Genomic DNA, 24,042 nt, shown 5'->3' with positions numbered 1-24,042 from the left:
CCAACGTGTATCACCACAACTGCAACATGGATTACAATGAACATACAATGTACGACCCTGATTCTGCTCACTGCTTACGTTGGACTGATGAACTTGCGTCTAGATTTATACCAGATCTTCATTTTATATAACCCGGTGCCATGGGAAATCTTCTTAGCTACCCTCGCATATCAAATCAGGGATTCCTGCTTTACTTTACAGCGCTGGCATAACGAACAGTCGAAATATCGACCCAGCTGGATGGAAACCGGATATGTACTGTGGCGCCTACCAGGGCTAAATGAGATCGGCTTCTTTTGATCGCGAATCCGAATCAAAATGAGCATCAATTTGGCTGCTTCTCTGCTTGCCTCCCGCCATTGCCTTCCTTACTTGTTGCACATTCATGTCCTATTGAAATGATGTTTTTTTCCGTCTTCGGCCTTTTCGTTGTCGCAGTCGTTGCTAGTGAACCTATATCGCGTCCAAGTTCCGCCATTTCGATACCAGTCAAGCGGGCATATAGTTTGCTGGCAAATGGCGAGAGTCGTCTGACCATCGTGAGTGTATTCTACTGCTTGGATGTTAACGTGCACTTTATTTCCATTCAGATACACCAACAACATGTGAACCGGGGCGACCAACATCTTGCGCTCATGCAAGGGTAGCCTCTGCTTCAATCACTTCTAAGAGACCGCATTCTTGTTCGCATTCCATACCAAGATAGAGGACATTATGCAGAAAATCTGTCGATTCAGTAAGCGAGTTCCGACCATCCCTGTGCGCCGACCAACTGACTTTAATGAATAGGGCTAATGATATAGGATGTCAGTCGTTCAATAATGCACGGCAAACTCCCTGCCACCAATAACGAAAGAGACTGTGGCACTAGTCTCGTATGGAATGATCCACGAGCCTTGGTCCAATCGCGACCCGGGAATTCGTTGATGTATCGAAGCTATGTCCTAATGCAGAGAAGGATTATCAGGCAAGTCAGAATTGCTGCGTATGGTTATGTCCACCTTACCTTGGGTTCGCAAGAATAAGCGTCTACAAAACGATTGCGTGAATCCTCATCATACGAACAGCTTACCGATCCGGTTCCATCATCCTTTCCGTCGGCAGCATGTTGAATGACACCACTGCATCTTTTATCTGACCGGTTTTATTGAGCGCTTCGACTACATTTGGTGTTTTTTTGACGGGAGGCCGCTTGAGGTATCATCAGTGAAGGTCTTCGGGATGACCGTCACTTACTGTCTGTGCCGCTGTCTCTGAAACATGAAACGAAGGCGAAAGGGTAAAAAGATGAAGCACACGCTCGTACGCGGAGAAATCCGCACTTTCGTTTTGTGCAACGCCAAACTCGTGTACTTCAAGTTTCAAAGCCATGATTGACACGTCGTCGCGCGCTAGAATGCCGGAAACATATCCTGTACCGTACCAAAGAATCCAGCTCTCGTTTGTGCCAACAAATGACTTGCTCGAGTGCGGACCAAGAAATGAATGATTGCCCTGCTGCTTACCAGAGACAGGCGCACTACGAAAAGCAACCACGTACACAAGTGCCACCATCGTTGCATCGACAGCGCTCGGCACCAACCCACAAGTTCGCGGATCCAGTATCCATCAACAACTGAAAGGAAACTGGCGGGGTTCCCAATTCCACGGCGCCGTAGTCTATTCACGAGACTGGGTCAAACCGTCGTGACCTGTCCTTCTCTTATGTGGATGATAACAACACCGTAGATTGTATATCTGGTATCAATTGCGGAGGGGAACTCCTTGAAGGACCCACCCACTAGCTTGTAAGTTCGGTTCCTTCATCCGGAATCATAGAGGTAGTGACGTATTCATATACAGGTTGGGGACGCCTTTCTCAGAAATGGGTATCACAGCCTAAATTCTAGGAGATCACACTAGCATATTTGAAGTAGTATGGAACTGTTACACTTACCCTTTTGATTTGCTATCGTTGTTTTGTTGTTGTCAGGCTATATTCCTTAAAGTTGGCTTTATTTAACTGCTAGACATTTCCCTGGTACTCCATGAACTCCATAAATCGTTCACTTCAATCTGCAGTGCTTTTTCAAAAAAGAATTGGTTCATAATCAGCTTCTTGTCATCTCCAGTTCTCCCGTAGGCCCGATGTTGGCCTCCATTCTTCTAACAATCCCAAATGTATTGGGACGAAGGAGGGGAGTCGACCTCTGAGCTTGAGCAGCCGCACCGTGATCCTCGATCTCTTTTCCAACTTCCTACCGAGCAGGGTGCCCCAGATTTACAGATGGGCTTGTGATTTCTGCAGTCCTAGGGGGAAAAGGAATATAGATCAGGGGACGTTTCATATAACCAAGAATCTAGTGCGCAGTACCTCCTTCTCTGTAACGATGAAGAGCGATAGGAGATGAATGCAGGGCAAGACTAGGACAAACGGTGGTACTCACACACCTAACTCAGGATGTCAGTTGGATAAATCACGATGTAAACAGACGATTTACTTTCTACTACAATAATGTGGCTTTTTGTCTTTGTCACATTTTCTGGAACCTAGATGCTGGTTGTAGGAAAGGAATTGATTGTAAAAGAGAAACAGGACATGCATTATCGTAGCATACGACCACAGTCAGATTGTATACCGCAGCCAATGGTCACATCTGTACCGATTGGGAGACTCCAGGCGCTTGTGGTCCACTTTAACTTTGGCTCTTCTCAACTTCAGCTGTCCGTCTTTTCATCACACCCAGTAATTCCTGGCATGGATAAGCGAGGTCTGGAATAGTGTTCAGCTGAGGTTCTATAACATAGAAGGCGAACTTGAAGGCCATCGGTGAAGGCCGCTTGAGAAACAGTTTCACGATCTCGTTGGCATGCCAAGTAGCGGCGCATAGATACCGTTGAGGCATCGGGCTAGGTACACTGTACCACTCTACAAGGACATCATGGGCGGTTGCCTTTGTGATGTCGGATCCCTTGGAACTGTATGCAGCCATCATTAAGTATTGCCTGGTGAGGGAGCGGTTGGGCGAGCACCCGCATCCATGCGTGAGTCCAGATCGAATCGTCGAGCACATTCTATCACATGAGATAACCACGAGTAGAACCAACCTAAGTCCATAATCTAGTGCACCTTCTGCGTCCCCTCCGTTTGCTTTAGTCTTCACGACATTCATAGGTTGTGATTTGAGTAAGTCGTCAACTGAAGCTATGGTAGTCTTCATCTCTTCATCTGCAGCAGAACTTCCGAGATATTTCGAGGCATCACAAGGACGACACCCTATGCGTAATTGAGCATAAGCTATTATCTTTCCTTGCTCGAGCGCAGTGGTGTCCTGATTTACAAGACGTAGAACACTGTCGGGAATCAAGGGGAGAGGATCAAGTGCTTTGTATCCGATAGGAAACGGAGGAAGGACTGTGGAAGAAGGCGAACCTGGGCCGCAGAAGGAGTGATTTATGCCCTCAAAGGTTACCAAAAATGAATGCATAATTACTTTCTCGCGGGCAGGGCATGTGGCCCCCACTGAGCTGAGACGAGTTCCTTACGAATTCCCAATTTCAGGAATTCGGGTCGTCTGTGGTAAGTTTCCATGGAGCCATTGGAGACATGGCGTGTGCGGGTGAGGCGGGAAATCCGCTAAGAAAGGCATGAATCAAGGCCTTTGCGGTTTCTGGTGCAGCCTATTTGGCAGTCTCTGGAAAGAAGATCATTCCCTTTGTCCTATCTTTTGGAAGGAACTCAAAGTGGGCAAAGGTGCTGCCAGGCTGCACCAAGAACAGGATATGTAAAGGGGGCTGCAGGCAATGAACAAATCGTAAATCAAAGTGCCATTCGTTCAGAAAGTTTCCGGAAGGCATGCGTGGTCGCCGAGGGAGGCCGTTGAACTTTTTGACATCCTCCTTGACTGCCATGATGTTAGTATATTTGAAGTACATGCGACCGGCCCGTATCCGACCACCTTAGAAATAAACAAGCCAAAGCAACGCTGAAATGTTTTTGATTCTTTCTGTATCTCGTACTGCCCTTCCACCATGCAAAGCGACGACGTGATATGGTCTGTCATCAACAATCAATTTTGTTCCTACAAAGTCAAGCACGTTGTTCCAGTCTCCAGGCTTTTCAAAATGCTCATTTTTCGCCAGAACTGCGACACAAAATTTTTGTCGAAACGAATACAATGTAACTGGGTTCTGCAACCGGCAATCTTGTCCTTTGGCGAACTCTCAGTATGCAACGATTCGGGAGAAAGAAGGTGCGCTATCTGACGGTTCTTTACTTTCGGTCTTACGATTCGCGTCCAGGTGTTCTATATCTGTACATGAAGACCATCGAGCGTGCACACTCGCCGGCACGTATGTGGGAGAAAGTCAAGTTGTCGAATAACTACACCAAGGCTCTTGAGCAGGTGTGGACTTTCTGGACCTCTTCGCATTCTCTAATTCTTCTTAGATCGACAGTGAGCTGATGTATTGGCCAAATTTCGTCATTCACAAATGCAAGCAGCGTGTAACAAAAATCACGCAGTATCTCATCAAAATGCGCCGACTGCAGCTACGCCAACAGTATGTTATTCCAACCAATAAACATGTATTTCTCGACTCACAGGTTTTCCAGGCCTAAGCTCATCGGTGTAAAGAAAAAATTGGATCGTCGAGAAGCTGTTCGAGAAAGGAAGGCGCTTTCTGCGGCTCATCTGGAACGGTCAATTGAAAAAGAACTTATTGAACGTCTGAAATCAAAAGCATACGGTGATGCACCACTTAACGTCAACGAGACGGTATGGCAGGCCATCCTTGACCGAGAAAAGAATGGAGAGAGCTCGAAAGACGCCGAAAATGCGCTGGAGATGCTAGCAGATGAAACGGATGAAGAAGACGAGGAAGACCTTGAGGAAGAAATGGATGATGATTGGGGTGACCGAGAGTTTGTCAGTGATATCAGCGGGGATGAAGATGATGATGGTCTGAGTGATCTAGAGGAAGCTGCTGTGAGTATTCATTTACGTTGCGGTACTCGGGTCCCATTAATTGCAATGTAGGATGACGATTCCGATTCCGAAGAACAAAACGACGATGACGACGACGATTCCGCTAGCGAGTCAAGAGAAAATGTCGAGCCCAAGACGTCTCTCGGGAAACGGAAAGTGCCGCCTCCATCCTCGTCGAAACCTACGCGTAAGCGACCAGAGAAAAAGACCAGAAGTAAGTGCCACGTAGCCTTTAACGGGTACATACTAACTGCCTTTATAGAGGGTCCACGTGTGGAAGTCGAATATGAGCAGGAGGTCGAAAGTGTTCCATTCTCTACGGCAAATTGGTGACACTTAAGCTACTGCATCTTCTTTCATCTCGTCATCGATTTATACCGACATTTTCGCGATCCTGCCAGTCATTTTCATTAGACATAGCGAACTATATAATGCTACCAGCATTTGCATTTTATACTTCCACCTTTTGTCCACATGGGCGTCACTGATTACTAGTCTCCACTACGGCTGAAAAATAATCAAAACGATCTCGGAAAGTACGTCTAGGTTGTTTTGTCTCGATATCGTTTGCAAGCTATTCACATTTTGTGTTCTTTTATATATTACTAATCACTCTTTCTCTCTCTCTCTCACACACACAGAGTCTGGGAAGGTGTGGGCGACTATTCAGCTACAATTAACTGAATTGCGCTAGCATCAATGTTTACTTATGTTCAACTTATGTTTAAGGACGAAGCAAGCCGCTTTGTTGTTCAATAGTCGGTGGTGATACAGAGGTATATACAAAATTCAAAGCGACAACAATAGACTGTCAATATGTTGTTATTAAGTAGCTACTTCTGAGGCCCTCCACTGATTCCCATAACCAAAGGTGATCCACCACTACCAGCAGACTTACCATAGTCAAAAGCAGGTAACGGTCCCCAGTCAAAGCTCGGTACTTTTGGCGGTGTCGCAGCTGCGCTGGGACTCTTTTTGAAAAATCCGCCTCCATGTTTCTTTCCTCCTCCTGCTCCACGTCGGCCAGTAGGCACGGGCGTGCTTAGATGGAAGCTGTTATCGTCATCAGGGAATTCAAAACCCGTCCCAAATGAGTTGCTATCGATACTACCACTCTTCCCAAATAATGGTCCTTCAATCTTAATAGGAGTGTTGAAAACCACAACATCCTTTGCCGACCCGCTAGCTTGGGACGCTGATAAAAATGCGACCGGAGGAGTCGGAACATTAGCTTTGGGCTGATTTAATAACGGTTCTTTACGCAAGCCAAGTAGTACATGCTTCAGCTTCTGGGCAGATCGTTCGGCATTCAGGGCAGCGGCAGTCGTCACCGCCGCATGCGGTACTATGGCATGGGGACGCGAAGGGGGTTTAGGGAGGCGCGCATCTCTCTGTGGAGAAGGCGACCGCATAGTGTTTAGGTCAATTTTTGATAATCTCTGTGCCAGACCATCAATAGCATCTCTTTCTTGTTGAATTGCGATATCGATGTTTCGATACGTCCTATTGACTGTGTCAAGTGACGGAGCCCTATGAACAAGAAATGCTCGGTTCGAATGCGAAGATCAGCCAGAAATGAACTCACCTAAAGACGCCCTTACAGCTCTTCATAGAGGCTACTTTCTTCTTGTATTCTTTCAGTACATCTTCCAACTTCGATACCTCCGTTTTTCTTCTCATCAACTCCCCTCTCAGACGTGCCCGAGTCTCTAGATGCTCTGGACCCAAAGTGCGGCTCCTCAGCATTCTCGCAAAACTGTCATCTTCTTTTGCACGATTAAATCGCTCAATCTCTTCTTTTCTCGTGTTTGCTACAGTGGTGGTAAATATATCGGAACGACTCACAGACAATAATACACTGACCCTTGACAACCCCGCTGCCTAGTTCTCTCAAAACTTTTTTGGCTTCCTCTCGACCTTCCTTCAGAAGCTCCAAGTCATCTGTATAGCTAAGAAGTGTCTCGCGGTACTTCAGTGCATCCGCGGGATACCAACGGGTTGGATTTCCCAGGTCTGCTTTCAAACGGGATCCACCGGTCTTCTGATTCAGCACCTTACTTTCACAGGAAGCTTTTTTTGCGAGCTGTTGGAGCTGATAAGAAAAAGTCAATTAAATTGTTGCAGATAATGGGAGAATGACAGACATTTCCCAGTTCCTCCTCCATGGTTCTGCATAAATGTGCACACTCTTGCTGCATTCCTTCCTGGAAGGGGGGAGTAGGTTGCGCGGGTTGTGCAAGTGACTTAGTAAACATATTCGCAGGAGGAGACGAGAAGGGTGTTGCCGGTGGGGTAGATGTAGGTCCAGGCGCAGGTAGTTTACTGAAGAGACTTCCACCTGGAAGTGGTGGCAGTTGCATAGACGGTTTTGTCATCACACCAGAGGGAGGAGGGAAAGGCGGTACGAATGGAGACGGTTCAGCCGGTGTCGAACCCAAAGATGACGATTTTGCTACAGGCGCTGACTTGTTACCGAACAGGCCCCCGCTAGTACCTCCGATTGTGGACAGTAACGGCGGGGTCTTTGGTCGCATGTCCTTGCTAAGGGTTGCGGTTTCCTCTATAGATGGCTTCAATGGTAGTGTACCAAAGGGTACTTTGGGCGAAGCAGGACGAGGCTTTGGTACAACGGCTTTAGGAGTTTCCTTCTTCTCTTCTTCCTCTTCATCGCCTCCTACAACAGCGTTTGCGAGTGGAGAACTGCGTGCAGGACGTGTATTTGGCCTTCTTAAGCTCAATGCTGCTGCAGGTGTGGGCGGGGGCACGGTGGACGGCCGCTTTTCAGGAGAGCCTGGCGAAGTAGTACTCTCCTCTTTAATAGCCGCGAGGCTAGTCTCCATCGACAGCGATGCTGTCGGCGGTACTTCTGATTCGGGCTGAGGAGTGCTTGACTGAGAGCGTGACAGTGGAAGAGGTACTCGGGATGGCGTAGGCGAACGCTCCTCTTCAGCCTCCTCATCTGAGGGTACATAATCTTCATCATCGTCTTCTCCTGCAGTAGAACTGATACTTTCCGAGAGGAACGACTCTGTGTCGTCATCATCATCTTCTGCTCCGTCTCGGTAAGCATCATCGGAAATATCTCCATTCTCAACTGTGTCTTCCTGCGAGACATCGACATAGGAGCTGGCCATTGAGGATGATGAAACGTCCTTTGACAGCGCTTTGGATTCTGACGACGTTGAAAAAGACTCAGCTTGTTCTTTGTCTATTTCCTTGGCCGGTTCTTTATCTTTAACTTTAAGTGAATTCTCTGCAGTGGAAGGTGGAGAAGAAGAGGCAGGGACAGATGCTGCAGGTGTAGGCGTTTGGGAAACATCAGATTCCTTCTTCGTCTCTGACTCGGCTGTTGAGGAAACTTCCTCCTTGACTTGTGTAGAAGGCGTCGGTGAAGTCTTGTCCGGTTCGTTAGACTCAGGATGTTTATCCTTCAACGTATCAGAAAATGATGACTGGGGCGTCGGAATCTTGCCAAACGGTGACGCCGACTTTGCGTAGACACCAAACCCACCGGCGATAGGCTTAGCAGGAGTAGGAGATGCTGAAGGAGACGAAGATAAAGGCGGGAAGGCTGACTTTGCCACCCCAAGTGCAGAAGGCGAGCCGAAGGTGGGCGAACTGGTGCCTAACAGCGGCGCGAACGCAGGCTTCTGAGTACCTAAAGCTGAAGGGGAACCAAAGCTCGGAGTAGAGCTGGTGGTGGGCGGCTCGGTGGGAGTAGTTTGAAGATTTGAAAAGGCCGATACAGTCGGTGCCTGATTTGCGGCTGCTTTAAAAAATGGAGAGGAAGTGTCCTGACTGGAAGCCCCAAACGCGCCGAACCCCGCAGCTGGCTGGAATGCGGATGACTTCAGGTTCGTGAATGCCCCGGTGATTGGTGCTGGCTGAGAGGCGGAGGCAAAAGGTGACAGTGTAGAAGATGATGCAGACGGTGGACTGTTCGGTGGAGACGCTATGGACGCTGGAGACTGCTGAGGGCCAAAGGGTGAGCTGCCTGACGCAAATGGACTTCCTCCGAACGGTGAGGGCTTGCTCGGTGTTCCGAAAGGCGACGGGGTGGAGGACGCATTACTACCGGAGCCAACAACCGCAGGAGCTTTAGGCGTCTCATTGGCATCCTCTACGCTCTTTGGCGGTTCTGTGGCTGTGCTTCTTAACGACGATGTATTACCAAAGGCAGAGGGTCCTCCCGAGGCAAACCCGCCAAAGCTTCCTGCAGCCTTCGTCGAGGACGTACTTGTCATCGACGTCCCCGACACAGCACCAAATGAGGAAGGTTCGGACGCAAAAGCACCGAAGCCGCCACTTATTTTTGTTGGTGCGACAGACGTTGGAGGCGCCATAGGCCTCTGAAAGCCGGACTGTCCGAACGTAGGCTGTCCGAATGCAGGCTGCCCAAACGCAGATTTCGGCGCGTCACTTCCTGCAGGTTTCGCAAAGGCTATTTGTCCGAAAGTCGACTTGGGAGATTCGGCGGGTTTGCTACCAAATGCAGTCGTGAAAGGGGACGTGGATGGGGTCAAGCTTGCCTTGGCAAAGGGAGAATTTTCACCAAGTGCGCCGCCGCCTCCAAAAGCACCGAACCCTGTGGCTGGTTTTATCGTTGAACCAGAAGAGTCTGAGCTAGTGGTAGAAGATGGTCTATTAACGGGGTGATCCGGTGGTAGAGGCAGCGGTGCTGGAGAGCCGAACATCCCTCCGCCAGATGCAGATTTAGACCTCGAATCATCGTTGCCCCCCAGCGACAGACCGCCGAACGACGGCGCAGTATCCGCCATGGAGACTTCTTGGCTGGGCGGGTTGGCCACAGTGCCAGTTGATGTCCCAAAACCTGTGCCAGAGCCAAACGCTCCAAAGCTTGACGCTCCATAACATGACTGACCAAAAGCAGAAGTGGAAGAACTAGGGAAGGCAGAGGAGCCAAATGCTGATGAAGCTTGCCCGAAAGCTGAAGATTGTCCAAATGACGACTGACCGAAGACTGACGAGGAAGATGACGGCTGTACAAAGGCTGAGGATGCTTGGCCGAATGCTGAAGATGGCGACGAAGTGGACTGCCCAAAAGAAGATTGTCCAAAAGCCGGCTGTTGTTGTGTTTGGGTGCTAAATACCGAACTCTGCTGAGAGGATACTAGTTGACCGGATGACTGTGGGACAGCAGCGGTTCCAGCAACCATCCCAGCATAAAGCTTCGATTGTTCCATATACCAACCCTGTATTGTCCCATCGTTGAGATAGGCATACATGATAGGATTTCCCGTTTCGTTCACCAGGTCGACGTCAAGGGACAGCAAGACAGTATCCGCCTGTTCTTTGTTAAGAGGAATGGAGAGGGGATTATCCTGGTAATAACAATACCAGGTATTACCGTTGTGCCCGAAAATTTCGAAATCAGTTGAGGACATGTCCCCGACTACCAAAAGGCCCTTTGTGCTCTCAACATTGACGTTTTCATCATCCCATTTAGGAAGCACGACGACGTGAGCAACTTGGTTAAGTCGCTCAGACAGACGAAAGGGATGTGTGAGGTCCGTTATCGTCACTGTAGACTGGCGTGTATCCAAATGTACAACATGTTGCGTAGAAACGTCCGCTTCTGGATTAGATGGAGCATAGCTTGTGCGAAATGTAAATCCGCCCGGGAGCCAATTTAGTGAAACCAAAGTAGATTTCTGGGCGGTATGTGGAATATACTTTTGAGGCGTCGCCTTTTCGTTCAGGGTGTAGGTTAAGATATCTCCAAGTCGCAAGCCAATTGCAAGTTGTTTGCCCTTTGGAGACCAGGACGCTGAAATATCATTAGGATGAAAGGAGACTACAACAACTTTCACCATACCTGCTACCGGCAGAGCATCATGTTCTCTTGCTGTCCACCCGCCTTGAGACTGAAACTGCATGTTGACAACTTCCACTATTCCGTCAAAACGCACGATGGCTATATAATCAGCTAAGGCAGGATCACTGCTAGGATTAGGAACGATTTGACGCGCAGGGCTGTTGGAGGTGCGAAGTGCGTGTAATGGAGCGTCATCAGATCCGGGAGAGCAAAGTTTGTCAACATCATAGAGAAGGACCTCTCCCTGAGCCAGGCCAACAAGAAATCGAGTTTCATTACAGGCAAAGGCGAGAATTATAGGTTGCGCTGGAAGGCCTATGGTCTTTTGGGCCTTGAAGAGCGGCTGAGCATCATCGGATTCAAGAGTTTTTTGGAGTTCATTCAGTGGCGATAGGATGAGACCTGCATACGTGGCGTGAAAAGAGTTTCATGTTCAATTGTCGCGTCGACACGCACCAGTATTTGTGGCGGCTGCAAACCAGCCCTTCGTGTTGGCGATTGCAAGAAGACGGTACGCAAACGGTGATCCAACATTGAGGTTTTCTGCACACAGAACGACACGATCCAGCTTTCTGAGCTGACGAAATGTCGGAAACTGGAAGCAGACAATGTCAGGTCCATTGTACTTAAGGTATGAGAAGAACTCACGCTAAATCCATCGGAGTTGCATTCCTTGACTGTTGAGTCTACTTTCACGGAGACAATCGTAGGGCGCGAAATGGGGGTCAAGTTGTCTCCGTCCATGGTGGACAAGGAAGAGATTCCTCGACGAGGGCAAGGAAGAAAGGCGAGTCAGGGACCGGAACCGCGAGGCGACGACCAGATATGGAAATTCACCAGCATGTCTCGGGAATTTCCGGCCGATGGAACCGCGACGCGTTCAACTTGGGCGTCCGAGTCTAAGTTTCTCTGACATGGCAGACAGCTTGGCCCCTCAATGCACTCCATTGAAACGTGAGTACGATTCATGTTTCAATTCTTGGTTTGAAGGATACCTCGAGCCTGCCGTGGCTGCGTCGGCTTCCCAACAACAACGGGAGGTGTATTCGCGTAAAAAGGCGGAGGAATTCGAAACAAAGTGTGGGAAAGTATGGGCTGAGTACAAAGAATGCACGCAGGTATGCATTTCAGCCCGTTTGCTTCCTTTACTAACTTTCTTCAGAGAGCGTTGAAAGAAAAGGGATTGGATCGTCTACTGGACCAAGCTCGAGAAGAGAATCCTCTGACAGAGCCTGCCCCGTCAGCGACTCAGAACCAAAAATGAGTAAATAAAACGGGTATTATGACATTTTTGTTACATCGTCGCTTAGTTCACTCACAAAGGATTGTGTGAAGGTTCATTGTGCTATGTACTAGCACTGCTCTTTGCAGTTCTCCAGGCCACATCACCACAAAGGTTCTAGTCGTTCCAATCTGCTCCAGTGTGTTACGGTGACAAGCTCATGATATCTTCAATATTCGATTGGTGAGGTGCAGATTTGTGATTTGACTAGTATACTAAGCATGAAAAATATTTGTACACAGCGGCTTGCTACGGCGTCATAGCTAACCAGTGAAAGATTGTGATTACTGCGGTTCCAATACATTTAAATTGCCAGTAAGGGCACCTCTGAGTGAGCCAAGAGTCCCGTTTGCACCTCTGAATTTTGTTGGTCCAGATTATCAGGCTTCTTATACCAAATTCAAAGAATCATTCCTCGTAATTGACATCGTGTTTCATCACTTCGCTAACCCCTTTGAGAATGTGACCAGTGCCTCGGAAACATCTGCAATGATATCCTTTGCAACCAGACTTTCATACCATTTCTCTACCTTTGCGCTCCAAAATGTATCGGAAACCATACTCGGCTCAGTTCCATACCAGCATCCCGCCAGACCGCCGTAAACCGCCCCGATAGTATCAGCATCGTCGCCCATGTTCACGGCAACAATAGCGCCTTGCTCGAATGTATTGGTGGAGAAGAAACAATAAAGAGCCGCGACCAGGGTGTCGACAACGTAACCAGAGGATGGGAGTGTCGTGGGCTGAGGCAGATACAACGGAAGTTTGGAGTCTTTGGCCTCGGATTCACACTCTGAAATGAGCTTCATGAGAGGATGATAATGCCGATAGTGAATCTCCAGTTCTTCCGCTGCCGATGGAGGCGAGGGTGCGAACGAAGGAAGAGCAAGCAGCTCCCGTAACTTTGGATGGGAATAGGGAAAAGTGGTGAAATATGACAGCAGGTCAAGCTTCGCAATATCGGGATCCTCTGAGGTCGTCGTGGATGCCATGATCTTGCATATAGCACCCGTCCAAACTTCGCAAGCTTCCTTGCAAAGGTCGTTGGGATGCGTAGAAGTACTACTTCTTCGCGCGTAGCCCCTTGCTTGGGTCTCATCGCGCCAGTATGCCAACCCTATGGGAATGACGCGCATGAGGCTGCCATTCCCACAGGAGAACTCTCCGCTAAGCTGATCATGGATGCGCCTCAGCGGTTCCTTTGTCGGATTGTTGGAATAGATAGTGAGAGCCCGGCGAATGGTGTTGCCGATGTCGAAGCATATGCCAGTGGCGGAGAGCACCCCTCGCTTCCACCAGTCCGTGAATGCTGCTAGTTGGTGACATTCATCAAATCCTCCAGGTTGTGTTGAGATGTTAGGACGGTAAGTGGCGAGTGACTGTGCCAGACAGAGGGTCATGGATGTATCATCCGTCCAGACGCCCGGAGGAAGAGAGAAATTGGCATTGGGGATCATGGAGTCGATGACATCGAAAGAAAAACGAGTCTGAAATTCAGCTGGGCCTCCCAGAGCATCGACGAGTGCTGTCGCAAGAATTGATGTTCGTATCTTCGTCGCCGGTGCTGCCTTGGTAGCATTTTGGAGATACAGAGGTGTATTCATGGTTTCTGTCTCTGTGCACTGTGCTTCTCACCGTCAGAGCCCCGAAGAAGAGTTCCAAACTATTAGATCACAATCAACGCTCTTACCTGTACCACCATGTTGCTACTTGTGATTCTGTTGTCCATTGCCGTCGTCGCCACGGGCCGTGATGGTAGCGGAAGAATAAAAGCACATGCCTGACGTAGAGCGACCATATGTATACTACTTATACGGCAGGTCCAGGTCTGCTGGCTCTCTCGCAGTACCTGTCATGGTAGTCGATCTAGTACAAGGCGTACGAGGCGGTTTTCTCTTCGGTGCGTCCGTGGTATGTCTTCCTTTTGTCTTCACTTTTATTTGACTGACTAGTATCAGGTACTAGCAGTCAATGCTGTCCCACCGCTACGGAGACGTTTTTTGCTCTACGGATCTCGAACAGTATCGCAACAGAGCGTGGAGCTGTCACCTAAATGCTCGCTTTCTGCATTCTTGGACTATCTAGCGACACTCCAGGTCCCTCATCGATATTTTACTCATTTCTACGTCGTTTCTGTCTCCTCATCTGCATTTTGGGCCCAGCAGATTCTCCGCAATGGACGCTTGTTCTCAGCCGTTGCGGCCTTGGCACCAAAGATTGACCTCTCGAAGGCGATGACCAAAGAGCAGATACTGCTGACGTGGGCTCTGATGTCTACTCAGGGATGTCGCCGTCTCTATGAATCTATATGTCTTGCCAAGCCTTCCACCGCGAAGATGTGGTTCGTGCATTGGCTTTTGGGCTGGGCTTTTTACTCAGGCATGGGATTAGCCGTGTGGGTGGAGGGTATCCGTGAGTGCATATAGGCTATCCATCTGTTATGATCCTGACACCATCTTTAGAAACCCTTCGTTCGACACCACCTGAACTCGCACTATCTTCCCCCAGCCTACGTACAACCACTTTTCTGCCGCTGTTCTTGTTTGCGTCCTGGATGCAGAACAAATGCCATCGACACCTTGCTTCTTTGAAGAAGTATTCCCTGCCTACGCATCCCTTCTTCCGATACATTATTTGTCCACACTATACTGCTGAGTGCTTGATTTATCTTTCACTCGCGGGAATCGCTGCTCCACCTGGGCAAATGTTCAACAAGACAATCTTGGCCGCTCTCGTGTTTGTCGCAGTCAATCTTGGTGCGACTGCTGAGACGACTCGGCAATGGTATGTTGAAAAGTTTGGCGAGGACAAAGTCACCGCTCTATGGAAGATGATACCGTTTGTATTTTGAGGTACTTACTTTCACCACTATCAGTATGGTGTGCGATTGACGAACTATGCACAGGGTAACTTTTCGCCTGATTTGTTGTTTGCCCCTGTTCTTAGAGGCCGCACCCTTACGGGGGCTGAGCTGAATCAGTTTGGCCTGGGGAGTGTTCGGTACCGTAGCACTGATTTGTGGTTTCCTTCTCAGCGACACAATCGACCGGAATAAATTTCTTCTTCCTCCAAAAATCTTAATCACGGTGCCAAACAGTGACCTATACTCATTGAATCAGCATATACATTCATACCGAAGAGCCTCGAGGAGTCGACGAGGACCGATACGTCTCTGTGCCTGTTGTTACTCACCGGAAGTTTAAGCAGTATTCAAAGTCATAGTAATGTCGCAGTCAGATTTTAAAACAAGTAGGACGCTGCGATACTAGCACTGTGCCAACCTTGAATATATATAGTAAAAAGTGCTCTTTCATGTGGTCGACCTCCAAATTTCAGCAGGTCATGATAAGTGCTAGGCGCGTCAAGTTAGCAGGAACATATAGCTAAACACGAACCTGAATCCAACGGAGAACGATGATCATTAGGTCCTCTAACATTCGTTCTTAGAAGCAATTAGAGGCAAGTTTAATGTCATCTAGTGTGGTTGACAACCGATCACATATTCCCCTGAAGATTCCGCTGGAATTTTGGAATAATTGCAAGTGGGTATCGAATTCCTGACACTTTGAAAGAGCCAACAATTTATAAGTCGAATCACATCAAAGATCTGGATATCCGCATCGCAGTAGATGGCACGACAGATATTCAAACGCTGTTTCTGACCCCCTGACAAGGAGATGCCCTGGGTTTTGTCAGAAATTATTCAATCGACGCTATGAATCATTGTATCTTTTCACCGATTTCAGTCACGAAATCAGGCTCTAAACACGAGTCATTGAGAAACTCCCTCATTCTCTTCACAAAAGGGATTTCTCATGCAAAGAACTTGCCAACCTTCATCCCTCCAAGCAATTCCTGGGGGAGTTTGGCACGTGTATCGGTCCATTTCATGCCACTCGCCCGGAACTTAAACATTTTCTTCATAGCCATCGTCTGAGCCGGAGCTGCAAGCACGAAAAACGCGAAACTGGCCAAAGCACTGGTGTTCAGATTCAGCAGAAGAAGGACAAGACACATAATCAGTTGAATCAGGGCGGTCCAAGCCTATGACAATAATAAATAAACGAACGGTTTGTGTTTCATATCAAACCCATAGCATATGGAAAAAACCTGCGCAAACATTGATTCATGCACATCCGTTGAAATGTAGTTCATTATCAAACCGTTCGGGAGCTTCGATCGCGTTGATTAGACCGCGACGTATGAGAACGCCTGTGGACGCAGACTAGTAAAAGTAGTGGTGCGTGCATAGTGACGCAACGATTTGCAATCCCAGTAAACCAAAGGTCAAGCCAATGCCTTTACCGATTGGTGGAACGGAAAACATAGTCGCCCTTCCGATGACCGGTATAAGAATCCGTGGCGAAATTGATGATGGCCTGCGTAAATGAGAGATAAAAAAATTTGCGCGATGAAGCAGCAGTCTACCTTGACGAGAAGGGGATCTGGTGTCGCCAAGTACCTTCAAGATACCAGCAGACCAGGACCACCATTTTACACTTTCATTTATAGCAAAGACGAGACTGGGCTTGCACTGACCGTTCTTTACTCTCTATATTTTTCTCCAGCTCGGCGCGGTTTCCTCAAAGGGTCCACGACAACTCTTTTACGCCAGGCTTGATGTTACCGTGCGGCAGACGACAGTTGTATTCTGCCGCAGCTGAGCGTCTCTTTTCGAACGATTCTGTGATTTGGTCGCCGATATACGCAGCAACTGGGTTGTCTGGCAGCTTGTAAAGATCTGAAGCTTCCAGCGGGCAGGCATAACCGAGCCTAAGGGAAGATGTTATCCATCCAAAAGTGGGAATTTTGAATCAGTTCGACCTCATTTTTAGCAACAGGTCAGCATCTTGAATAGAAACCTTTGGCGCAGAGGCAGCCTTTAAGTCAAGGATGGGCTGCCATCTAAATGTTCAACAATGAGGGCGATACAAGATAATCATTCAGTAATTTCGCTACCTCGCTCGCCCGTGTTGGCCGTCTTGTATCGGGAGAACTTACTCCTGGATGACAGTTGCTTCAGACTCAATATCGCGGAGAAGAGACACGTTTTCAGACATGGTCATGGAGGATTGAAGCAAACTGCGCACGGATCCAGCAATCTTCGAACCTGAGAGTTACGTAGGTCGCAATAACAGCATCGAATGGCATAGCCATTCTTTTCTCTGTATTGTCGGTAGTCCCACGTCTGTGCTGACTAGTGAATTAGCTGTACCTGATAAGCGGTAAAGAAAAAGGCAGGCGCTACAGAAGTTGATACTTTCAGGCATCACAGAGAAATCCAACGGCACGCTGTCGAAGGACCCAATGATAGATAGGTGTTTAGAACCACAGAGTACAACACGGCACCTTCTCACGTCAAGAGACAAATCGGTATAACTGGCAGACTTGACAGCAGGGCTTTTCCGAGCCAAGTTCCCCAAGACTCAATCAAATTAAGCTAAGCCCGCGGGAGCCAGATGAAAACAGAGTATAAGACTGCATATCGCTCCACTATTAAGAAAGTGCAGCATCCAAGTCGAACAAGGGAAACGAGATAGGGCACCAGCAAGATTCTGCGTGTCAGTCACTAGGGTCAGAGCACCGGCAAACATCCCACAATTACAGCATGTGGCAAAAGCATTTAGGTAGAGACAGACATGATAATTGGTATCGAAGCATCTGAAGAACAACTTGTATACTTATATTCAAGATAAGCGACTTCTTACCTTTGCCCGATTTTGTCGGTGCTGGCGTCGAGACGGATTAATCAACAATACCGATGAAAACAAATAGCATGTAAAATTCCACAAATGTCAACCCAGAAGACCTCGAACGTATTTGAGTAAATCCTTTCCCTAAAACAAGATTAGTTCATTACCTGACAAGGATGCCGAGTTACTCACTCCCCGAGCCTTGACGCCCTCCACCATGGCTTCGATACCGCCATCAACAACTTCTCTTTCGCCTTCTCCTGCCTCGTGAGTCTCCGAAGGCCTTCTCCCACTCGTCAAATGCGATCGCTGCGCCATCCCATACCTCAACACAACCGTCACAACAGCACGCCACCCCTCCAGAGCACCCTCCGATCCTCCTACCAAGTTTGTCTGACGCATTAGATGTGTCTGAGGACTAAGCGTAGGTATCACCGTCGATCGCACGACATATGGACAATAAGACCTATGCTCCTTCAACAGATCAAAGGATCGTTGTGTCGGGGCCCGACTAGAAGTTGAAGACTCTGGCCGCAATCCAAACGTCCAAAGTCCTATACGTCGCTGACAGAGGCTGCATTGCAGAAGCGTGTCGGAATCGCGTTTTAAAGGGGCCAGAGTGGTCGAAAGCCCGACGCTTAGCCAGTTAGGCGATTGTCTAGGGACGACGGAGGACTCCCGCGAACGTGGCGGCATTTGAGGGGCCCAAGTGCTGCCTCGTGTCAATGCCGGTCGCTCAGCTGCAGGAGCTAAACTCCAGCCAAAGAGAGACACTAATATTGTCTTCTCCGATGGTTCCTCCGATATAGCAGACGGCGTAGAAGACGAGGGAGGTTCTGTTTGAGTTGGTGATACAGTTGCAGACAATGATAGGGTATATAGTTTGATTGTAGATTGTAGTGATGTAAGTTGGTTGGATGTCTGTTACGTTATTGATGAAAAATGCGAAGCAGGAAGGAAATTGGACTGACTAATGGGTGCTTGATTTCAACATCATCGAGAAGAGAATCAAAGGAGGTAGCATTTGCCTTGATATCGCGTAATAGGACGGACGGCGACTGAAGAGGTATACGATAAATAGATGCTGAGCCTGCTGTCAGTATAGATTGGTAAAGGTGAATGTTTCGACCGACCGTCACACTGCTTCATCCGCCACGGGCACCCTGGTTTATGCGCATCAACGAGCTGAGTCTTTTGCTTCTCAATGAGGGCGTTGGCTGCGATAGTCAGGATCTCGAGCCACCATGAAAGAGAGTATCACACACCTGCGTCTCGCGACATGCCCTCTTTGCTAGCCAATACCCATGAAGAGCTGCAAACTCCACACACCAGCCGGTCTTTTCCGTCATTCACCCAACCACACTTGGACGCTGCCACTGGATCTATGGCAGGCGGTTTGTTTGAATATGTGGCGAGTTTGAAAGTGGACAATCGCGTTAGAAAAGAGGATATCGATGAAGGGCGATAGTCCTCTTTGGAGGAGATAGTCAACGGGGGGCGAGGTTCAGAAAATTTGGAAGGAAGAGACTTTTTCATCCTTGTGGCAGCACGGGTGAGGATAGCTGAGAGCTTGGGGGCATTTTTGTATGTTGCCTGCCTGCGTTAATCTTAGCGTAGAGTCAGGACTTGAATGAGGGAATAAAGTGTACGGCACTTGATTCGCGCTCCCTTTGGACATTATCCCGTATTTGGCGAGAGTAGAGTATATGGAGCGACTCGTGTTGGATTTCTTGAGTGCAGGCTGAACAGTATCGTCAAGGTGTTGGAAAGCTTCGTCTAGTTTCCGCTGCGATAGACGATCAGAAAAAAAAAAACTGGCAGCAAGATAAACAGGTTACCTTGGTGGCCCGAAGGTTCTCTATCGAGGTTTGGGGGTCATTGGAAGACATGGCGATAGAAATGGACTGGTGCTGCAACGAGTCAAGTTGAGTGCGAGGGGCACTACGATGACGACGCAAGTCAGCATGCGCAGCCGGACCTCGTTTGGACTATGCAAGAAAACAGAGTCTTTCCGTTTAATTGCAGCAGCGACAGACGAAATAGAAAAGCAAGAAAAGTGCGAGCAGATACTACTAATAGGAAGAACGTCAATACACGCACGCTTGAATGAAATTCCAGAGCAAACCGCGGTTCAGCACGTGATAACAGTCCCAAAATGGCAATTACCGCCATACCGCTGCGACTTGCCTTGACATTGTCTACAGACATCGTTGGGACATTAATTTAACATCGGGAATGATGTTGGACGAGATTATTTGGCGCAGTTGGGATACGAATCCCTCGTGGAATGCATTTGTGACTTTATCCTGTACAGATTGAAATGTTCACTGTCCAAACGGGGTCAAGTGGATCACGTAGTTCTAAAGGTGCTGTTTATGGGATCAAACTGTGACCTGTAACTGACAACCATATCTTACGGCAGTTACAACGAGATTCGATATATATAATATCATATCGATACATCACCCAAGGTGTTTGATTCAAAGAGAGTGCGAGGGCTGTAGACGCAATCACTGTCAGTTAGATTTGTTGATGTGACAAAGTCCCTAGTCCAAAGTAGATATCATCAGACACCAAGTGTTAGCGCGCAGCTGGTAAGTAAATTTAGCAGTGTAGTATCGGGAATCAGGAGACGATGCAACGTAGTAAATGTAGCTGATAGTGCCAGGGCCATGGGAGTTGCTGCTGACATCATGATAACGAACGTTTATCATGAGCAGCGTGGATGTGTAGAACTGCGGCATAGCAGCCTTCGAAGAAAGGTTGTTTGAATCGAGACCCCGTATAGCCAGGGAATTGAAGTGTTCGGTAACGCGGCTGAGTTGTGCATTGGAAGCAGCAAGTACCTATTATAAACTTGACCTGTCTTCTAAAGTACCGAGACACAATAATAGGATATAATATCCAAGTCCACATCTTTTGCAGCAAATAGTATCAGGCCATAGGGGTGGGGGGGGGCTCATTCATTGCTAGGACCGGGTATCGGGTCTGGATACATTCGCTTGAGATGCCTATACTTTCTGAGGGAGTATAAAGCGAGGGTTTCTATTGAGCAGATGTTACTCTGAGTTGAGGTGGTGTAGGACTGATTGATGAATGACCCGCCTTCCTTAATGTATTCACCAAATTTAATGGCCTTCTCGATCTCTGCATCGTCAGTCAGGTTTCGGTTTTCTGTTGAGGACCATCTTCAGCAGCCGAATGCCAAGGCAAAGGGTGTGACGGATAGCTGAATCATAGCGTACTCTCGAACATCTTCCGAACTCTGCCTTTGAAATCGTATCTAGATGGTGTTCAACACGCGCGCATCCAATACGAATGAACCAGCAACCCACGAGGGATCTGGATAATCTTTTCCTAGCCTCTGCAGTTCCTTGTACAGCGCGAGGGCACGTAGACGATTTGACATAACCTGAACCATACCCCGGGTATGCTCCGCTTCCCACGATGAGACCACGTGGTGCTAGCCATATTGGTCTGTCCCGCACCATTGCACTGCAACCGTCGCGGGATGCACGTGCGAAGAAATGTTGAAAATACTCCCGCTTATTTGGAAGACGAGAAAATGAATGGAACCCGCTCCCCCTCCTGGGTGTCGTTTTTACTAGTTTTTCGTGATTTGCGAGTGGTGGGCGCATCTCTGTGGCACGCTTGCGCCAAGACAAGTCCAGGAACAGCCGCCGCCCGAGAAGGTCCCTTGATTTGATCTGAGTGAACCTTAGCAGGTGGATCAGTTTGATCGGTGTGGGCGGTCTGTATGCACGATCGTTGATTGGCTGAAACATACGAACGTGCAGTGGTCTGTCGGTGGTGAGTCTCGCCGGATTCCATAAGCGGGTTAGACATATATCCAGGATCAATAAAAGGTCGTAATCTAGCGCCCCAAGTTTCCCATCTCTCCCAAATGGCTTCAGAAAAGGGTTCTGATGGCTCTCTCCCCCCCGTTACAAAGTCCGGCTATGTCCTCGACGAGCGCCGTCGTGCTGCCCTCGCAGACGTCGACAATGCAAAGTTCTCGTATGTGTCCCTTCTCTATTTCCCCCCCCCCCCTACCCCGGTATATCTAATCTTTTCTTAGCTGGTTCCATGTCAAGGTCTGTGCTGTTGCAGGTGTAGGCTTTTTCACAGATGCGTACGTTAATATCCCACCCCTCTTTACTGCTACCCTATGAATCTAATACTTTCTCGCTTTCAGCTATGACATCTTTGCTATCAACATCGGCGCCACTATGATTGGATACGTCTACGGTCATGGTATGTATGACCCCTTTGACATTCCTCCTTTCCCCTCCCTAACTTTCAGTACAGGTCAAAAACTCAACACCAACCAGGACCTTGGCATCAAGGTTGCTACTCCCATTGGTACCCTCTTCGGTCAACTCTTATTCGGATGGCTTGCCGACCATTTAGGAAGGAAGCGCATGTGTCAGTTAATTTTCTTATCTCTTCTGGCGCCCACTCTATTCATCACCCATCACGTCCTTCTAGATGGCGTCGAACTAATTCTTATGATCATTGCCACCTTTGGTCAAACAGTGTCAGGAAGCGGTCATGCAGTAAACATCCTCGGTGTTCTTATTGTCTGGCGATTCCTCGTGCGTCTTTTTTCATGTTCCCTTTATATCAATTCTTATCCGTAAAAAATACAGATGGGCATAGGTATCGGTGGTGATTACCCTCTCAGTGCTATCATCTCCTCAGAGTTCGCCTCCACAAGAATTCGTGGACGTATGATGAACGCAGTCTTCGCTTCGCAAGGATGGGGTAACTTTTGTATGTTCCCCCCCAAACTTCAACAAAGTTTTCTAGGCAGTCACTGACCTTCAATTTTTAGCCGCCGCCCTCGTGGCTTTGATCATTACCGCTGCTTACAAGAACTCTATTCTCCATGATACCCCTCCCAACTATAACCATGTAGACTACATGTGGCGTCTCCTCATCGGAATTGGCTGCGTCCCTGGTGTCATCGCCCTCTACTTCCGTTTGACCATTCCAGAAACCCCACGTTTCACCATGGATATCGAACGCAACATCCAACAAGCTTCCGCCGATATCTCAAATGTTCTGACCACGGGCACGTTTCATCAGAATCCAGACGCCGTTGTTCAACGTGCGGAAGCACCCAGAGCTACCTGGGCTGACTTTACGGCACACTTCGGCAAGTGGGAGAACGGAAAGGTTCTTCTTGGCACTGCTTATTCGTGGTTCGCTCTTGATGTCAGTCTCTCCCCCTTTTCACCCTCACAGTCAAAATTCTTATAATTTTCAGATTGCTTTCTACGGCCTTGGTCTCAACTCAAGTATCATCCTCGAAGCCATTGGATTCGGCACTCCTTTGACCAGCGGGTCGCAGAAGGTTTACGACAACCTGAAGAACATTGCCGTCGGAAACTTGATTCTGTCCGCAGCCGGTCTCATCCCCGGGTACTGGGTCTGTTTCCTGTTCATCGACTCATGGGGGCGTAAGCCTATTCAATTGATGGGCTTCATCATGCTCACTATTCTCTTCGTTATCATGGGTATGTCGGGATCCCTCTTGCTCCTTATCTCTCACCTTACAAAAAAAAATGCTACAGGCTTCGGTTACGATGCTCTCACAAAGACTAAATCAGCTTCTGATGCCTTCGTCTTTCTCTACTGTCTCGCCAATTTCTTCCAGAACTTTGGACCTAATACAACAACTTTCGTCATTCCTGGAGAGATATTCCCAACTCGTTATCGTTCAACAGCGCACGGTATCTCTGCCGCAAGTGGAAAGCTGGGTGCCATCATTGCACAAGTTGGATTCGCCCGTTTGAAGGACATCGGCGGCACAAACAATTTTGTCAAGCACATGTGAGTTGGACTCTCTCTGGAAGCGACTAAGGTGTCTGACAATTAATTTCAGTCTTGAAATTTTCGCCCTGTTCATGCTGACGGGTATCTTCTCAACACTCCTCCTTCCTGAGACTAAGAACAGGACACTCGAAGAGCTGTCAAATGAGGACCAGGAAGGTTTCGTCCGGGGTATGTCTTCTTGCTTATCCCTTATGTGTAGGCTGTTCAGTTCAAGTTCTCTCCCTTTAGGTACCGGTCGAATTGAAGTTGATGACGCTGGCTTGGTCAAGCAAACATGATTTATTTTTACGAGGGTATTCATAACGTTTATATGATTATGATGGAGTCAGCATTATCATCGTTTTTTACTGCTACATTACACTTCACATGCCGTCTCATGTTCAATAACTTGGCTCATACTCTAGTAATTTAACCGCGTATAAGATA

The 24,042-nt window shown here is 48.2% G+C and overlaps 11 protein-coding genes across 11 annotated transcripts; 4 read left to right on the top strand and 7 right to left on the bottom strand.

Annotated features, from left to right (window-relative positions):
- Positions 1-815: 815 nt before the first annotated feature.
- BT62DRAFT_916143 (uncharacterized protein) lies at positions 816-1,554 on the bottom strand (the record flags this gene model as incomplete). Its single annotated transcript, XM_043183978.1, has 4 exons — positions 816-937; positions 1,007-1,029; positions 1,073-1,191; positions 1,237-1,554. The coding sequence occupies 4 exons, from the start codon at positions 1,552-1,554 to the stop codon at positions 816-818; spliced, it is 582 nt and encodes a 193-aa protein (XP_043044540.1).
- A 1,121-nt stretch (positions 1,555-2,675) lies between these two features.
- BT62DRAFT_1071639 (uncharacterized protein) lies at positions 2,676-3,891 on the bottom strand (the record flags this gene model as incomplete). Its single annotated transcript, XM_043178787.1, has 3 exons — positions 2,676-3,472; positions 3,526-3,616; positions 3,751-3,891. The coding sequence occupies 3 exons, from the start codon at positions 3,889-3,891 to the stop codon at positions 2,676-2,678; spliced, it is 1,029 nt and encodes a 342-aa protein (XP_043044539.1).
- Positions 3,892-3,982: 91 nt separating this feature from the next.
- Positions 3,983-5,774, top strand: BT62DRAFT_941688 (Mak16 protein). Its single transcript, XM_043187803.1, has 7 exons — positions 3,983-4,073; positions 4,123-4,232; positions 4,282-4,385; positions 4,430-4,542; positions 4,595-4,967; positions 5,019-5,181; positions 5,230-5,774. Exons 1-7 carry the CDS (start codon positions 4,012-4,014, stop codon positions 5,298-5,300), a joined length of 996 nt encoding a protein of 331 aa, XP_043044538.1. The 5' UTR covers positions 3,983-4,011; the 3' UTR covers positions 5,301-5,774.
- On the bottom strand, positions 5,696-11,588 carry BT62DRAFT_990709 (uncharacterized protein). Its single transcript, XM_043190245.1, has 7 exons — positions 11,452-11,588; positions 11,260-11,398; positions 10,804-11,205; positions 7,112-10,755; positions 6,831-7,059; positions 6,553-6,778; positions 5,696-6,497 (listed from the first exon to the last, which is right to left on the bottom strand). Exons 1-7 carry the CDS (start codon positions 11,545-11,547, stop codon positions 5,801-5,803), a joined length of 5,433 nt encoding a protein of 1,810 aa, XP_043044537.1. The 5' UTR covers positions 11,548-11,588; the 3' UTR covers positions 5,696-5,800.
- An 80-nt stretch (positions 11,589-11,668) lies between these two features.
- On the top strand, positions 11,669-12,414 carry BT62DRAFT_926686 (uncharacterized protein). The gene is made up of 4 exons (XM_043185098.1): positions 11,669-11,921; positions 11,966-12,080; positions 12,139-12,253; positions 12,313-12,414. Exons 1-2 carry the CDS (start codon positions 11,718-11,720, stop codon positions 12,065-12,067), a joined length of 306 nt encoding a protein of 101 aa, XP_043044536.1. The 5' UTR covers positions 11,669-11,717; the 3' UTR covers positions 12,068-12,080; positions 12,139-12,253; positions 12,313-12,414.
- BT62DRAFT_392823 (ADP-ribosylglycohydrolase) lies at positions 12,279-13,977 on the bottom strand. The gene has a single exon (XM_043180766.1). The coding sequence runs from the start codon at positions 13,687-13,689 to the stop codon at positions 12,523-12,525; it is 1,167 nt and encodes a 388-aa protein (XP_043044535.1). The 5' UTR covers positions 13,690-13,977; the 3' UTR covers positions 12,279-12,522.
- On the top strand, positions 13,735-15,294 carry BT62DRAFT_926685 (protein DFG10). Its single transcript, XM_043185097.1, has 4 exons — positions 13,735-13,996; positions 14,044-14,497; positions 14,548-14,937; positions 14,991-15,294. Exons 1-3 carry the CDS (start codon positions 13,862-13,864, stop codon positions 14,934-14,936), a joined length of 978 nt encoding a protein of 325 aa, XP_043044534.1. The 5' UTR covers positions 13,735-13,861; the 3' UTR covers position 14,937; positions 14,991-15,294.
- Positions 15,295-17,669: 2,375 nt separating this feature from the next.
- Positions 17,670-19,516, bottom strand: BT62DRAFT_926684 (zf-C3HC-domain-containing protein). Its single transcript, XM_043185096.1, has 6 exons — positions 19,428-19,516; positions 19,044-19,375; positions 18,912-18,995; positions 18,750-18,862; positions 17,971-18,699; positions 17,670-17,922 (listed from the first exon to the last, which is right to left on the bottom strand). Exons 1-6 carry the CDS (start codon positions 19,454-19,456, stop codon positions 17,881-17,883), a joined length of 1,329 nt encoding a protein of 442 aa, XP_043044533.1. The 5' UTR covers positions 19,457-19,516; the 3' UTR covers positions 17,670-17,880.
- Positions 19,473-20,144, bottom strand: BT62DRAFT_392751 (uncharacterized protein). Its single transcript, XM_043180765.1, has 3 exons — positions 19,904-20,144; positions 19,617-19,850; positions 19,473-19,564 (listed from the first exon to the last, which is right to left on the bottom strand). Exons 1-2 carry the CDS (start codon positions 19,984-19,986, stop codon positions 19,637-19,639), a joined length of 297 nt encoding a protein of 98 aa, XP_043044532.1. The 5' UTR covers positions 19,987-20,144; the 3' UTR covers positions 19,473-19,564; positions 19,617-19,636.
- Positions 20,145-20,249: 105 nt separating this feature from the next.
- On the bottom strand, positions 20,250-21,191 carry BT62DRAFT_926682 (uncharacterized protein). Its single transcript, XM_043185095.1, has 4 exons — positions 21,114-21,191; positions 21,024-21,061; positions 20,884-20,952; positions 20,250-20,823 (listed from the first exon to the last, which is right to left on the bottom strand). Exons 1-4 carry the CDS (start codon positions 21,185-21,187, stop codon positions 20,738-20,740), a joined length of 267 nt encoding a protein of 88 aa, XP_043044531.1. The 5' UTR covers positions 21,188-21,191; the 3' UTR covers positions 20,250-20,737.
- Positions 21,192-21,682: 491 nt separating this feature from the next.
- BT62DRAFT_1071631 (phosphate transporter) lies at positions 21,683-24,033 on the top strand (the record flags this gene model as incomplete). The annotated part of the gene is made up of 11 exons (XM_043178786.1): positions 21,683-21,795; positions 21,857-21,910; positions 21,974-22,032; positions 22,087-22,203; positions 22,267-22,373; positions 22,428-22,551; positions 22,613-22,995; positions 23,048-23,297; positions 23,355-23,613; positions 23,666-23,784; positions 23,845-24,033. The coding sequence occupies 11 exons, from the start codon at positions 21,683-21,685 to the stop codon at positions 23,892-23,894; spliced, it is 1,635 nt and encodes a 544-aa protein (XP_043044530.1). The 3' UTR covers positions 23,895-24,033.
- Positions 24,034-24,042: the final 9 nt, after the last annotated feature.

Source organism: Guyanagaster necrorhizus (genome assembly GCF_019112545.1).
Source record: "Guyanagaster necrorhizus MCA 3950 unplaced genomic scaffold BT62scaffold_3, whole genome shotgun sequence".
NCBI classification, from domain to species: Eukaryota; Fungi; Basidiomycota; class Agaricomycetes; order Agaricales; family Physalacriaceae; genus Guyanagaster; species Guyanagaster necrorhizus.
The sequence above is the reverse complement of the archived record's forward strand: the minus strand, read 5'-3'. Positions and strand labels throughout refer to the sequence as shown.

Excerpts from the sequence above, each read along its gene's own strand:
- BT62DRAFT_926685 (XM_043185097.1), top strand. The coding sequence starts at position 13,862 with ATGCCTGACGTAGAGCGACCATATGTATACTACTTATACGGCAGGTCC. Across the intron at positions 13,997-14,043 it reads TTCTCTTCGGTGCGTCCGTG|GTACTAGCAGTCAATGCTGT; the intron begins GTATGTCTTCCT and ends GACTAGTATCAG. Across the intron at positions 14,498-14,547 it reads CGTGTGGGTGGAGGGTATCC|AAACCCTTCGTTCGACACCA; the intron begins GTGAGTGCATAT and ends CACCATCTTTAG.
- BT62DRAFT_926686 (XM_043185098.1), top strand. The coding sequence starts at position 11,718 with ATGGCAGACAGCTTGGCCCCTCAATGCACTCCATTGAAACGTGAGTAC. Across the intron at positions 11,922-11,965 it reads AGTACAAAGAATGCACGCAG|AGAGCGTTGAAAGAAAAGGG; the intron begins GTATGCATTTCA and ends AACTTTCTTCAG.
- BT62DRAFT_990709 (XM_043190245.1), bottom strand. The coding sequence starts at position 11,547 with ATGGACGGAGACAACTTGACCCCCATTTCGCGCCCTACGATTGTCTCC. Across the intron at positions 11,399-11,451 it reads GCAACTCCGATGGATTTAGC|TTTCCGACATTTCGTCAGCT; the intron begins GTGAGTTCTTCT and ends GTCTGCTTCCAG. Across the intron at positions 6,779-6,830 it reads AGGCAGCGGGGTTGTCAAGG|CAAACACGAGAAAAGAAGAG; the intron begins GTCAGTGTATTA and ends CCACCACTGTAG.
- BT62DRAFT_926682 (XM_043185095.1), bottom strand. The coding sequence starts at position 21,187 with ATGTCAAATCGTCTACGTGCCCTCGCGCTGTACAAGGAACTGCAGAGG. Across the intron at positions 21,062-21,113 it reads AAAGATTATCCAGATCCCTC|ATACGATTTCAAAGGCAGAG; the intron begins GTGGGTTGCTGG and ends AACACCATCTAG. Across the intron at positions 20,824-20,883 it reads TGGTGAATACATTAAGGAAG|AAACCCTCGCTTTATACTCC; the intron begins GCGGGTCATTCA and ends TCTGCTCAATAG.
- BT62DRAFT_926684 (XM_043185096.1), bottom strand. The coding sequence starts at position 19,456 with ATGTCCAAAGGGAGCGCGAATCAAGTGCC. Across the intron at positions 19,376-19,427 it reads GGGAGCGCGAATCAAGTGCC|GCAGGCAACATACAAAAATG; the intron begins GTACACTTTATT and ends AGATTAACGCAG. Across the intron at positions 18,863-18,911 it reads GCGGATGAAGCAGTGTGACG|CATCTATTTATCGTATACCT; the intron begins GTCGGTCGAAAC and ends CAGCAGGCTCAG.
- BT62DRAFT_392751 (XM_043180765.1), bottom strand. The coding sequence starts at position 19,986 with ATGTCTGTAGACAATGTCAAGGCAAGTCGCAGCGGTATGGCGGTAATT. Across the intron at positions 19,851-19,903 it reads TTATCACGTGCTGAACCGCG|TAGTATCTGCTCGCACTTTT; the intron begins GTTTGCTCTGGA and ends TCTTCCTATTAG.
- BT62DRAFT_941688 (XM_043187803.1), top strand. The coding sequence starts at position 4,012 with ATGCAAAGCGACGACGTGATATGGTCTGTCATCAACAATCAATTTTGT. Across the intron at positions 4,543-4,594 it reads CGACTGCAGCTACGCCAACA|GCCTAAGCTCATCGGTGTAA; the intron begins GTATGTTATTCC and ends CAGGTTTTCCAG. Across the intron at positions 5,182-5,229 it reads ACCAGAGAAAAAGACCAGAA|AGGGTCCACGTGTGGAAGTC; the intron begins GTAAGTGCCACG and ends CTGCCTTTATAG.
- BT62DRAFT_392823 (XM_043180766.1), bottom strand. The coding sequence starts at position 13,689 with ATGAATACACCTCTGTATCTCCAAAATGCTACCAAGGCAGCACCGGCG.